The sequence below is a fragment of the Carcharodon carcharias genome, chromosome 13 (genome assembly GCF_017639515.1).
Source record: "Carcharodon carcharias isolate sCarCar2 chromosome 13, sCarCar2.pri, whole genome shotgun sequence".
NCBI lineage: Eukaryota > Metazoa > Chordata > Chondrichthyes > Lamniformes > Lamnidae > Carcharodon > Carcharodon carcharias.
In genome coordinates this window covers 54,161,926-54,177,008 of record NC_054479.1, presented here as the reverse complement: position 1 = coordinate 54,177,008, position 15,083 = coordinate 54,161,926, and the positions used below count along the sequence as shown (strand labels likewise).

Sequence of the window (15,083 nt, the reverse complement as noted above, 5' to 3'; positions counted from 1 at the left end):
ATCATGATGATGCTAAAACTGAGAGGTTGTGTGTATCACGAAAGATTGAAGAAGCTGGGGGGTTTTTTCTCTGGAAAAGCGAAGGCTTAGTGGATGACCTAACAGAGGTGTTTAAGATAATGAAAGAGCTTGATAGGGTAGATGTAGAGGAGGGAGAGCAAATTCTATAGCCAAAATTATAAGATAGTCATCCATAAATCCAATAGGGAATTAGGAGAAATTTCATTACCGAGGGATTGGTGGGAATGTGAATGTACTGCCACAAGGAGCAGTTAAGGCAAAAAGCATAGTTGTATTTAAGGGGAATCTAGAAAAGCACATGAAGGAGAAAGGAATGGGAGTATTAGAGAGGTGGGAAGAGGCTATTTGAAGCAAACAGCAGTTGGACTGAATGTCCTATTTCTGTGCTATAGGTTCTGTGTAACTCAGTGCAACTGAATACTTATCAACTAAAGTTTCTGGTAACTTTACTTCCCACTGAACATTTCACAGGAAATGAAACTCATATTTACAGCTTCCTGACAGAAACTCAATTAAAAGCTAAAGTTAAGATAAGTTAATGTCCTTACAATACAGAATATGTTTTAGGTAGTGCAGTACAGGGTAGGAGTGATTCAAATCAATGGACTGAGTAAGTTACAACAGCTAATCATCCTTCAGTTTCCTTTGTCCAAGTTGTTTTCCCCAGTTTAACCATTTACTGCTCTATTTCCTTATCGTCACTGATCACTGCAATGTTCTGCAACAGGACAGGAAATGAATTAAAACAGAAAACATTTTTATTCACAAACCTGAGCCCTGATACCATTCATTGCCTTTATAGTGCTGACACTGACACATCCATTAGCCAAGTAGAATTGTTCCCTTTTATCCACTGTATTTAGTCCATTAATGAGGCTGACACTGAGATACACATTGGCTGTGTAATACTAACAAGATCCAATACAGGCATTATGGTTTCTACATGCATGCCTTCATCTCTGGCCCATTATATACAGACAAAAGCTGTCAGTTAGTTATAACCCAACGGTCTAGAGGCTAGAGTATTGGCCCCCTAACCATTGGCTTCAGGCTTGCAGTTGGCCTATCTCTCAAACCCAACTGCCACAGTGGAGGTGACCATAACTAGGACAAGCCTGCGCCCCAGTACTGGAAGTAGTAGTAAAGATTTGTGCTTAGATTGTACCTTTCTGACCTTAGCCCATCACCCAAAGCACTTCAAAGGCAACAAAGTATTTTTGAAGCGCACTCACTGTCATAATATAGGAAACATAGCAACCAATTTGAACACAGCTAGATCCCACAACAGAAATGAGATAATGACCAGATAAGCTGTTTGTTAATCTGAGATCAATAGCATAGAATCCCTTAACTGGCATCTTGATCAGTTGATCAGTGCTTGAAATTAATAGGGCACTAGTGGGATAGAAGAAGGAATTATAGGAGATTGGACATGAGCCAAAGGTCTATTAAATATCTGAACACAATGGGCAGAATTTTGCCATCAGTGAGCAGGGGATGGGGTCTGCTCGCCGAAGCGTTAAATGACACAGGATGACATTGGGTGGAACCCCCAACGTCATCTCGCCCCATTTAAATTTTCAGGAAGGCGGGGGCGCAGCAAAATCAGCTGCAGGCCCGCCAACCTGTCAATGGCCAATTGAGGACATTGACAGGATCATTTAAACAATTAAAGGACCGGCCTGTCCAACCTTAAGGTTGGCGGACAAGCCAGGAGCCCCACAGGCAAACAGAGAAAACATGAAACCTCATCCAGCGGCGGAATGAGGTTTCATGCAAGGTTTTAAAAATTTTAATAAAGTTAATCTGTAAATTATGAACATGTCCTATCTCATGTGACATTATCAAATGAGGGGGACATGTTAGGGAATTTTTTTTTTCTATTTTTAATATTTTTCAAAGTGTAAGCAATCTCCCTGAAGCAACACTTAGCCTCAGGGAGATGTACACTCTTTCGTGTGCATGCGCGTAAAAGTGCAATCTCCCTTTTGGGGAATCACCCCATCAGCACAGGAAGCACATAGCACTTCTGCCAGACATCATGCTGGGCGGACCTTAATTGGCCCGCCCACATAAAATGGCGACGGGGCTCGCTTCTCCGGCAGCGATCAGCGCCCACCGGAGATTGGGTCAGGGCCGCCCAACAGGCAGAAAATCCTGCCCTATGTTTGGAACTGCCACGTAACAGGGTGTAAGCAAAGCAAGAGTCAGAGCTCAGAAGCCAATAGGTAGAGATTCTTTTCCTGCCTCAAAACTCCTAATATATCAATTTTGATAACATAGAAACAGTATGCTCTTGAAGAAAGCTGTTTTTTGAAATAAACTGGAGCACACTGGCAGAAACAGAACACTTCAGTTAACAGATTGTCACCAGCCTCTGAATGTGTGAGCAGCAGGCTTGCGTTGCAGAGCCGTTGGATTGCAAAGCCTTCCAAACTTGTTCCTCTAGCCATTGGAGTGAGTGTATCAATGTTGATTGTTGACACTTTAAAGCCTCGAACCTATTTTCAAAAGATTGTGCATTTGTTTTACTAACATTGCAAATATTTTGTATCATGCGGTAAGTGTGATGACCTGATTGCCACAAGGTTGGCAAGTATTGAAATCCTTTTGGACAACACTGGTCTAGATAAATACACAAGGGGGAAAGAAATACAAGGTTGATAAGGTGAGATGAAAAAAGATATGTGAAGCATGGACCAGTTGTCCTTCTTTGCTGTCTGGTTCTTTGACTTTGTATAGTAAGATTGATGCATGACAGAAACTCACTTGTTGCAGGTATCAGTCTAATATACTACCTGGTTGTTCCTTTGTTTATGCCCTTCCCCAGGTCGAATAGTTGCTCTCAACATCCTGGGCAAAGGAATAGAGATTAACACTGTGCCGTACTTCTGGACAGCAATGTTTGGGAAAAGCATTCGTTATGCAGGTAATACTGTCCTAGAACATGAGCTTACTCTCTCTTCTTTCAGGGTTAGAGCCTGTGGTATTGTCATACTCTCCTCTCCTGAATCCCAAGCAATTCAGGGGTCATTTTTGTTTTCACGATCCACTCAATGAATCTGTTACTAATAACTCCATGTTCATCTATTTTAGCAAATAATTGACAAAAAAACTGATCAAATGTGTAGCTCCCAATTAGTCTGCAGTTGTTTCCTCCTCTGAGGAAAGATAAGAAGCCCACCTCATCAAATACAGAGTGGATGGTATTAAACCCGATCTCTCGTTACCTAAAGGAAATGTTTACAACTGGGCCCTAAGGAATTCAGAATCCCACCGCACCAAAACCAGAACGCAATTCCAACAACCATAAATCAAACTCCACTTCCTGTAAATCAAGAATAATAATTAACAAGCAAAAGTAGAACATGCTGGAAGCACATGATAGATTCAGCCACAATGGAGAGAGAAGATAAGTAAGTGGCTTGGATTTTGCAGTCAACAGTGAAGGAATGATACTAGCTATTCACTATGATGAGAACTACCCATAGGGCTGAATTTCCCCCCTGTCGGGGGGGGAGTTAAAGGGTGGGCGTGCACAGGCGCTCTTCCGATTGGCGCCCCCGATTGGAGGCGTGGTGCCATTTTACCTGGGTGGGCCAATTAAGGCCTGCCCAGCATGACATCTGCACAGAAGCACTATGCGTTCCCTGTGCGGGTGAGGGGGGTAATCCCAAAATCGAGCGTGCACTCTCTCGTGCATGCACACGAAAGAGTGCACTCATCTCCCTAAGGCTAAGTGCTGCCTCAGGGAGATCAGTTCAAAATATACAAAACCTAAAAATAGAAAAGTCAAGTTTCCCTAAAATGTCCCCATCATGTGACAATGTCACATGAGTTGGGACATGTCTATAATTGTCACAAACTTTATTGACATTTTTTAAACCCTATAAGTTTTTTAAACAGTCCGTTGATGAGGTTTCATGCTTTTTCTAATTCCTACCGGGGCTCCTGGCCTGCCTACCTACCTTAAGGTTGGATGGGCAGGTCCTTAACATTATATAATTGACTTTGTCAATGGCCTCAATTAGCCATTGACAAGTTGGTAGGTGCGCAGCTGATTTCGCTGCGCCCCCACCTTCCTGAAAATTTAAATGAGGCGCGGTGATGTCGGGAGTTCTCCCCAATGTCACCTTGCGTCATTTTACACGTCAGCAAGCGGACCCCGCCCCCGCTCGCCGACATGTAAAATCCTGCCCATAGAGTTTTCACTGGTTTTTGAGCAACAGCCTACTGTCTTTTGGTACCTGCACCAGTGTGGAGACCTGTACAACAGGGGAAAAACTTCTCCCCCGATGTGCAATGTGGATGAAGAGAAAGCAACCACTAGGTTCTGCAACCAATCAGATTGAAGAATGCCACTGAGGCAAGCAGAGTTTAAATTATGGAGTACAACCAGATTTAAATCAGGCACAGAAAGCAAAATAGAAAGATAGAAAGAAAATTGGGATTAAGAGAGACAGAAAGAAACAGTACAGAAAAATAATTTTTATTTTTTAAACAATTTCCAATACTAACTAAATTCTGATGGAATGAGACTTCACATTTGTCAACTAAAATATTTTCAGGGCTAGAGAGGTAATTAGGGATGGGCGATAAATGCTGGCCAAAGCCAACAATGCCCACATCCCATGAACAAATAAAAAAAACTTATTATGACTAACCATGCTATTAAAAACTCACTTGCATCTGAATGTACCAGCCCTAACTTAATCAGTTGTGTTTAGTGGGTAAATATAGCAACTTCATGCCATTACAATCATTTCATTGTCAAGTTTACAAACTAAGTACTGTTACTGTGTAGCCTGTGGAGGAGCAGGATAACTAGGGCTGCAAGTTCCAGATTTGCATGATGAATTATGCATGTGTAGTCACTGGAAGTTGTCTGATTTACTCTGCAATAATGGTGAGCAATGTTAGCCTCACTGTTATTCTCAATGCAAAATCCAGACCAATGTTTCAGACCATCTCTGCCTGTACATAAAGGATAAAGCTGTTGGATAAATCTCTGAGCTGGAAAGATGGACACCATTCAAATAGGAATAGAACCAAGTGAAGAGGGAGGAATTTTTTTTTAAAAGAGGAGGCATGAGAAGATTGACCTTAAAAGAAAAACAGGAGATGGCTGAGATGATATTTCAGTCCAGCCGTGGAGACTGAAGGTATGCCAGAAATCATCAATAAATGCTTTGCAACTTTGCAATGGTTTTTACAGTGGTGGAAGTGAGATGGGTGGTGGACTAAAGGAGGGTGCACCATAATTGATAGAGACAACTATGAGAGAAGAATTGGTTCTTAAACAATTAGCAGAACTCAAGTTACATAAATCACTCAAGCATATACCCTAGGCTGCTGAAGGAAGCCAGAGAGAAGGTAGCAGTGGGTCTGACCACAATTTTTCAATTCTTCTTAAATATGCAAATTGTGCCGTGGTCTGGAGGGTGGCCAGTATAACATCTCTGTTCGAAAAGGGAGATTAGGATAAACCAGGTAATTGTAGATCAGTTATTGTAATGTCCACTGTGGGCAATTACTTAGAATTTACAATTCAGATCAAGTTACTTTGAAGAGTGTGTGGGATTATCAAGGAGATTCAGCTTGGAATTGTTCAACACTGATTATGTTTAACAAGTTGTTTTTGAAGAGCTGACCGATTGGATAATTAAAAGGCAAATCAGTGGACATGCAGTATCAGATTTTCAAGTTTTTGATAAGGTATCTCAAAGGATGACTGTTTTCAAGCATTTGAGAAGTGATTTTACCCCTCCAAGACTAGTGGGCGTGGGTTTGAGGGCAAAGTTACAGTGTTAAAAATTTCAAACCCAAACCCAACCTGCCTTCAACCCACCAACTTTTGTTTTGACTGAAGCAGAACAACAGGCAGGTGGCTAATAGGCCCTCATTTTTACAAGCTTTCTATTTTTAACTCAAGTCAGATGGGTTTCCTGGGCCTCAGGAAACCTGGCAGGTAAAAGGAGGCAGGAAGGGCTGTATCCAGAAGGTAAATTCCTCCAGACCCAACATACTATCTTGTAATAAAAACTGAAAATTCAGGAAATACTCAGCAGGTCTGTCAGCACCTATGGAGAAAGAAACAGAGTTTCGGGTTGATACCGTTTCATCAAAACTGGGAAAAGTTAGAAATGTAACTGGTTTTAAGCAAGTGAATGGGAAAAAGAACAAAGAAAAGGTATACGGCAGGGTGGAAGGCAGGAGAGATTAAATGACAAAAGAGTTGGTGTTACAAGGGCAAAGGGAATGGTAATGGGACAAGTAAAGAAACAAAGGATATGTCTAGCGAAGGTGTGAATGACAGATGACAGATGAACAGCTGCCATTTAAAAAAGCAACAAAACCCCAAGAAATTAAAACCAGGAAACAAAATGGGGACATCTGAAATTTCTGAACTCAACATGAAGTCTGGAAGGCTGCGAAGAAAGAAGAGTTGCAGTTCCTCAACTTACATTGAGCTTCTTCATTGGGACACTGCAGGCGACCGGGACAGAGATCAGCCTGGGTCCAAGGTGGAGAATTAGGGAAATGTCAGGCGATGGAAGTTCAGGGTCACATTTTCAGACTGAATGGGGTGTTCTGCAAAATGGTCACCCAATCTGTGTTTCACCTTCCCAGTGCAGAGAAGACAATATCATGAGCAGCAGATATAGTACACTCAACATAAAGAAGTACTAGTAAATCACTGTTCCATCTGGACAGAGTGATTAGGGTCTTGAACAGTGAACTGTTCATGATTGCGCCATTCACACCTACTCAAGACACACCTTTTATTTCTTTACTTGCCTCCATTATCACTCCTTTTGGCCTTGAACTGTGAATTCTTGCGGCATTTAATCTCTCCTGCCCTTCATTCTCTCGCTGACCTTCCCTTTGTTATTTTTTCCCTGCCCTCCCCACTCTCATTTGCTGAAACTCTATTTCATTTCTAACTTTCCCTGTTTCTGATGAAAGGCCACAGACCTGAAACATTAACTATTTCTCTCCACAGATGCTGCCAGGCCTGCTGAGTATTCCCAGAATTTTCTGTTTTTATTTCATTTTTCCAATGTCAACAGTGTTTAGCTCTTGTATGAAGTTTATTTGTAAACATCCCCATGAACAAGTGTAAAAAAGATATCAAACTAAGAGATACAGCAAATGAGCAATGGTTGGATTGGAGAAGGATTGGAAGGGGTGTTCCCCAGGCGTCAGTGCTGGATCCATTTCTGTTTGATTTGGGCATAAGAAGCACATGCTCAAAATTTGCAGTTAACACAAAAATGGAGATGGTTCAGCATGAAGGGCTATGAAAGAATTCAGGAGGATGTAGACAGGTTAATAGAATGTGCAGACAAGTGGCACATGCATTTCAATGCGGTAAAGAATGAGGTAATGCATTTCACGGGGAGAAACAAGAAATCATTAAGCTGCTTATCAAATCGGTCGGTATCTTCAGTGATTGGGGAACATGACGGTGAACAATGTCATTTATCAACATATCTCTTAATTTCTCTGAGGTATCAAACATTTCAGTCATTACAATTCATTGGCTTTGCAGGTCATGGGGAAGGGTTCGACGATGTCATCATCCAAGGCGACCTGGACGAGCGGAAGTTTGTGGCTTTCTACACCAAGTAGGTGATTCTCATATTTGTTGGCCATTTCCCCTTTGATCCTGGTGTCCAGGAATTCTCACAGGTGTATAAATGTAGAGTAAGATTACAGCAATAATTCTGACCATATCAATGATAGGAGAGATGTTATAAGACCTGACTGGTAGAATAGGAAAGCCAAATTGGTCCACCACCAAATACCAGGGAGTGGGAAGACACATATTCATATTTGTGATTCCACATATGATGAATTTCTAATTGTAGGCATGGCAGAGACAGGCAGTGCAAACTCTCAGTGCCCACACCCAATTCCCTCTCCAACCCCTTCCCCTCCTCGATGAAAGAGGAAGAGGCAAGAAATCAATGGCTTTTACACATCTGCCATTAGCAGAGAAATAGGTGCAGGAGAACTGCTCACTTACCATCCTCACTAAAATTTGTGTTTTAAATTACTCTATGACACTCAACAATACAGATTGGGAAGGTAGCAGATTGTTGTCTGGAGTTTCTGACTTTGACCCCATTATGAACAATTGACCCATTCAAAGCCTGGAGTTCAGTATCTCTGCCAATCTCCTGGTCGTGTTGGCATAACCCTACAGGGGAAGTCTAACTCATTAAACTAGAATACCCGAAGCCATGGCCTACTACTCTTGATGGGATCAACTGAAGTTCCTTTGATGAACAAGGTAAGTTTTAGGGTATCTGCGCTTGCCGAGAAGTGTTCAATGAGACAGGGTAGAAAGGGTTTTGCCCTACATTATATCCAAACTGTATCTGAAAAAAAACAGAAATTTTGGAAGTACACAGTAGTTAGCCTGATTCTGTAGAGGCAGCTAATAACAGGTGTAAGTATTGACATATTCCATTCCTAAGCATTTACATCTTAATATTGGAGAGTGCAAAAATTAACCAAAAGTGTTTATTTATAGGAATGATTATTTTCTATTTTTCAATGAAAAACCCAGCCCCTTGAAACTGGTGATATTCACCCCCAAGGCTCCCTTCTCCATACTGTACCACTGTACATTTTCAACACCGGGGGACAGAGCTTTACTTTCTCCCTTTCTTTCTCCCCTTAGTATGTTATGACTATAAATAACTGATAAACAGACTTAAAACATGTTTACTTTTCGTGGATGGGAATGATGTCATAAGTTTTGCATATGGCCGACCAGTGATGTCACCCTACCCAGACCGCACTACAGTTCACAGTGATATTGACCCTCCTCCAATTCGCAATGTTGTGAGCTAGCACTCTGTGTCAAATAGTTAAGGATTGAGGATTATCTTTGTGAAGGGCTTCAATTCATTGTTTTGTTGTATAAAGTAAAGCTGATAACTGTGAATAAATTGAAAGGTCATTCACAGTTTTAACAAACAAAGCAGTAGCTCGGGTAATTTTCCAATGTATGGCTGCAGAGTTGGCAAATTTTTCACTACAGTATCATTAAAGGCTTCATTTTTTTCTTGGACAACTTGATGCACTCATTCAAATAAAGGACATTTTACAATGAGTGGCTGTTTTGTCCTTGGTAAAGGAGGAGCAGTGGGTAATATTTCCGTCCTTCAGTAATTATTATTCCATTTCAAAAGAATTATAATTTAATGACTCCACTGTGGAACATGGTTGAGATGGGTGTAGGGCTAGGGGGCTGGGTGTGGGAAACCTCTGATGATCCATTCTGTATCTGCTGTTGAGAGGGAATACCTGGCCCCTGATCATTACTTCCCCCTGGACCGTTGACCTCAGAATGCAGGAAATGTGGGCACATAACAATATCCAAACACAGCATGGTTCCAAGTCCTCACAATCTGTTATATTTTTGATAATGATTATATTCAATAATAATCACAAACCTCCTCGGACATCTTGTTATCTGCAATAATTCTATCATTGATAACACCGATAAACAAAGCCTTGTCAGGGACTTCCAGTAATCACACTTCAACATTTTCCTGTTAAAGATCATTATGTCTTTGCATAATAGTGTAAAGCCAGTGTTATCATCACCCTTATTGAGTGCACACTCCCATTCCTTGCTTCCCTTCCATGGTGTATTATCTCAGACGTATCCACATTAAATTTCAGTTCACAATAACCTGTCTGCACATTCCACTAACCTGCCCACGTCTTCCTGATTTTCTTTTTAAGGTCCTCTTTGCTATTTGCCAAGCCACTATCGTGTCATCAAAAAATTTCTACCTTGTGCCAAAGCCAAATCATCTATTTATACTCAGAGCAAAAGTGGAGCCAAAGCTGAAGTACATAATTTCTGGCAACACCCATTTACCCTAACCCTGTGTTTCCCACTCAACGAGCAACTGTTAATCCAGGCTTCCACATTAGCTCTTTTACCATATGCCTGAAATTTTCATCATAAAATTGTTAATTGACTCACTCACGTGCTTTCACTCAGATTAAGAGATTTCCTACACACACCTGGCTATTCATCTGCATTCTCATCGTCAATCTGCTGGCCCTGCTTCCCCCAACACCCATCAAACTAATTCTTTAACCCTGGGCTCAAGGGAATCTCACTGGGACTGGATGCCATGAATGGGTTTGAATGGAGGCAGACAACCAAAAAAACCCCTTTATTTTTGGTGTACGTTTAAACAGGAAATTCCAGGGAAATTATGGGAAATGATGTGCAGAAACTTCTTGGACACTGGCCCCTGAAGAGAATAGCAGGAAAGTAATTACAAAATGGGCCTTGATAATTCCTCTTGGTAAATGATAATGAGAGGACCTTTATCACCCATAGTCCCAAGCAGGATGGACCCATCTAATGCTTAATACTGACATATTTGACTCTTTTTAAAATAAATGTTTCTTTCTATATGAAATAGTGCTTATTTGTGTGTTCAGTGTTAAAACTTAAATTATTTTACAATTTAGGAAAGCTACTGGAATGAACAACTGCATACAGGCCAGGAGGTAATACCAGAGCGTGTGGCTCACTGGGTGGTGTAACCATCCCTACAACAGTTTTTCTCTGTCTCTCTCCCAATCATGGTATTAACAGCTACTCCTATTGACATATGCATAGCCCAGTTTAACCTCTTCCCTACCTTGGCACTTGGCATAGCCCAAATGCCTTCCAATAGCAGTGGATAAGGAATCTGCTCTTCAGCTGAGTTCAAAAGCCAGCTGAGTGTCAACTATCAGGGGAAAAGCTGATGATCCCATTTGTGTTACTCTAGTCACAATATTATTATTTTCTAGGTCAGTTAGAAAGGAAGATGTTGCATTAATACAGCGCTTTTCACAACCTTAGTATGTCCCAAAGCACTTCACAGCCAATGAAGCACTTTTGAAGTAAAGTCACTGTTTTAAATGATGCAGCAGCCAATTTGCACACAGTAAAGTCTCATGAAAAGTAACATGATAATGTCTAGGTAATCTATTTTTAGTGATGATGGTTAAGGGATAAATGTTGGCCAGGACACTAGGAGAATTTTCTTTCTTTGTTTGAGAAGTTCCATGGGATCTCTTACGTTCATCTGAGAGGGCAAATGGAAGTGAACTGCAGCTGAAAGTCTCATCCAAAGGGCAGCACCTCCAGCCGTGCAACATTCCCTCAGTAGTGCACTGGAATGCTAGCCTATATTATATGCCTATGACGTGGGGTGGGACTTAAACTCACAATGTTCTGATTTAGAGGTGAGAGTGTTACCACTGAGCCACAGTCGACAAATGTTTGAAACTTAGGCTGTGCAGTCACTAAACAGGGGCCGAACTAAATTTCTTCAATTTAAATTAGGGATTGTGTACTCCTTTCTTCCCCAGTTTTCTATATCTGGTGATACAATTGCTTCAGGCACAGGGAGCAGAAAATCTTTCTCTTTGATTTTCAGGATGTAAATATATATTTATGGAAGGGCAGTGTGTGGGAATGTTTCTCAGATCCACCAGTCTGGTCTCATATTCCCAGGAAGTTGAGATGAAAAAGCTGGGAAAGGCTCCCGCGTTTCATTTCCATTCAGCCTTCAAAGCTCTAGGAAATTAAGGGCAGCATAAAGGGAGCAGGAGATCCAAAGGGAATATCTCTGCTCCCTTTTTCCTGACCTTTCCATCTGGGGAATGGGTGCTCATATGAGGAAAGAGCAGGAAAATTGATGTGATAGAATTATAGGGAAATGGTAGTAGCTATCAAACATTATAAGAATGTAGGTCTAGATGTACCAAACTTAGAGTACCATGCACAGTTCTGGTCTCCATATTACAAAAAGGATATTGTTATGGTTTGGCTGATGGTAAATGCCAAGCTGCCCAAATCCCAAAGGGAAACTTGAAACGGCTGTCAAAACGATTTTTTGCAATTTGTACAGTATGAGAGGTTCTGAAATCAGGAAGTGATGTCTCTAACTACTTATGATGATTTTATAGTAGAGTAAATGTTTATTAAGAGAAAATAGAGAAAAAAAACACAGTTACACTTAAACACAAGAATGGCTTCTCACAGTAAACATTACTTTAAAACAGTTCCATGATATCTTAACTTAACTACCCTCAGAGCTAACCACCTCCTTTTCTGTTCAGCAACCATCCTTATAGATTTTCAACATCTATAGAGTTCCAGTATTTTTTACCACACAGTGCCATTTGTCCTTGGGGTGTCCTCTGAGGCTGACAGCAACTGTTTCTCCCTGTCTGGTCTTGTTCACACTGTCTTGAGATCTGACCAGCTATCGTGCTATCTTCTGGGAGATCTAAATAGATACCCCCTCGCATAGGCTTCAGTATTTCCTTAACTGCGTTCCTTCCCTTTGATCTCTCTATTGTCTCAACCAGTCTCTTTAGAAATGCTTTCTTCCCAGCCTTCATTAGATTCTTCATTACGTTAGAGTCATAAAGTCATAAAGGTCTTCAGCACAGAAAAAGGTCCTTCGGCCCATCGAGTTTGCGCCAATCAAACAAGTACCTAACTATTCTAATCCCATTTTCCAGCACTAGGCCCATAGCTTTGTATGCCATGCCATTGCAAGTGCATATCCAAATATGCCTTAAATGTTATGAGGGTTTCTGCCTCTACCATCCTTTCAGGCAGTGAGTTCCAGATTCCCACCACCCTCTGGGTGTAAAAATTCTTTCTCACATCCCCTCTAAACCTCCTGCCCCTTACCTTAAACCTATGCCCCCTGTTTATTGATCCCTCCACCAAGGGGAAAAGTGCCTTTCTATCTACCCTATCTATGTCCCTCATAATCTTATATACCTCAATCATGTCCCCCCTCAATCTCCTCTGCTCCGGGGAAAATTACCCCAGTCTATCCAATCTCTCCTCATTAGCTCTTAGGCTTAAAAAAAAGTAACCTTACCCTATCTTTACCTTATTTTCTTACACCATTTTACAACCTGCATATTCCCCCCTTTGAAATAAAACAACTCAATTCAAAACTACTCATGTTATTGCTTTATGTAAAACTCTGATTGAAGTTCCTCTTGGTTTATTAACACATCAATACCCCTTCTTACTGTTGCCAAAGACTCTTGCAGTCACTCTGGCTCTTACTCCAATTACCGTATTTAAACCCCCAACAGAATGTCTTCCAGTACATAAGAAATATGACAATTATTAACAGAAGAAAAATATTATAATTTCTTGTTTTTTCGACATATAGAAGGACTGGAGAAAAGATTTACATGGATGATGCCAGAACTGAGGGTTATAACTAGCAGGAATATTAGGAACAGACTGGAGCTTTTTTCTCTGGAAAAGGGCAGGCTGAGATGTGACCTGATGGTGGTCTTTAAAATGATGACAATAGACATAGAGAAGACATTTCCACTTTTTGTGGAGTGCAAAATTAGCAGCCATAAATATAAGATAGTCACTAATAAATTCAAAAGGGCATTCAGGAGAAACTCCTGTCCCCAGCCAGCGGTTAGAATGTGGAATTTGTCATCACAAGGAGTAGCTGAGGTGAATAAGAAAGATGGCTTTTAACGTAAGCTAGATAAACACATAAAGGGGAATTGAAGAATGTTCTGATAGGATGAGGTAATGCGAAGGAGACTCATTTGGGTGATAAATGCCAGGATAGATTAGTTGAGAAGAATGGTCTATTCTATGCACATAGTTATAAAAGCACAGGAGTGGATACATTGGGTCACAGGAGGTGAGTTTACATGGGGCCTTTCTGAATTAGTTTGTAAGCGCTGAGTTGTTGTGATCTGGAATGAACTGCCTGAAAGGGCGGTGGAAGCAGATTCAACACTAACTTTCAAAAGTGTATAGGATAAATGCTTGAAAGGAAAAAAAAAAGGACTATGGGGTGAGGGCAGGGGAGTGGGACTGAAATGAGTAAAATTGAGTATAGGTGCAGATGTATAGAATAATAGAACTGTGTTTTCATTGTATAGAGTTACAGAAGCAAGACTATAAACATATAGAGGTATAGGAGCATGGGCGTAGTGTGTAGAGTATACGCACAGGGATAAATGTGTAGAGTTATAGGAGCAGTTGTAAATATAATTAGAATTATAATAACATGAACATAGAGGTATGGGAGGAGGTGGGGAGAGGGTCAGGAGCCTATATATGCATAAAATGTAGTACCATGTGTGTAGAACTAAAGAAGCATATATGTATACATACACCCACACACACACACATACACAGACACACATATATAAAGTAAGCAAGCAAGAGAGTTGTAGCAGCATGAATATAGATGTTTGAGGTATATGAGCACAGGTATAGAGGTATCAGGGCTTGGGCATTGATGCAAAGAGGTATGATGCACAGATATAAAGGCATAGGGCACGGGTATGAAGGTATAAGGAATGGGTATTGAGGTCTAGACATATTGGGGCTTGGGTATTGATGCAACAGGAATGATGCAAATATAAAGATTTACATAGGTATTGTTGTCTGGAGGTACAGGGGCACAGGTGTATAAGTATTGGTGTCTTTCTGGGGTTTACTTAATTTGCCACACCTTGATCTCCTCCCTTACAAAACACATTACTTTTCTGAAGTGGAACTTAGTGAATCACTGAGCTTCCTGTGTGTGGCCAAGTACACTGGCAGTGAAAAGGTTAAGCCACTTTGTCTTGGAATTAGAAAACCAGTAATGAAAATTGAACTGATCCCCAAATCCTTAAATGCCCTGATTACTGCTTCCCAGTAGAAAAGACTCACTGCTTCACAATAGTTGGTAGTCTGGAGTCAGTGACTATACAGCTCAACTTTCATTTGAGAGCTGGTAGTCCTCTGTATCCTCTACATAACACACTTCATTGTTCATTAACACACTCCTAAAAATGGAAACCCTGGAGTGAGAAAAGAGCATTAGGCCTTCCAAGTCCATTTAGATGCTCCGTGTCTGAATATAGAGTCATAGAGGATCAATTTAATCTAATTTGCCCAGTGGGAAATGGACAGGATCAGATCAGCCACCCACTTTCAGTGGAGCTGAAGCCCAAGATCAGGCATGATCATTTCG

General features: G+C 41.0%; 1 protein-coding gene across 2 annotated transcripts in view; it reads left to right on the top strand.

Moving 5' to 3' along the window:
- LOC121285965 (apoptosis-inducing factor 3) overlaps positions 1-15,083 on the top strand; it is a 136,152-nt gene that overhangs the window by 113,832 nt on the left and 7,237 nt on the right. The window contains exons 17-19 of one of the 2 annotated variants that reach the window (XM_041202954.1): positions 2,852-2,950; positions 7,574-7,649; positions 10,531-10,569. In XM_041202954.1, the coding sequence (XP_041058888.1) occupies positions 2,852-2,950; positions 7,574-7,649; positions 10,531-10,569 (214 nt within the window). The remainder of the gene's footprint in view (positions 1-2,851; positions 2,951-7,573; positions 7,650-10,530; positions 10,570-15,083) is intronic. The other variant, XM_041202955.1, reaches the window with a different exon arrangement.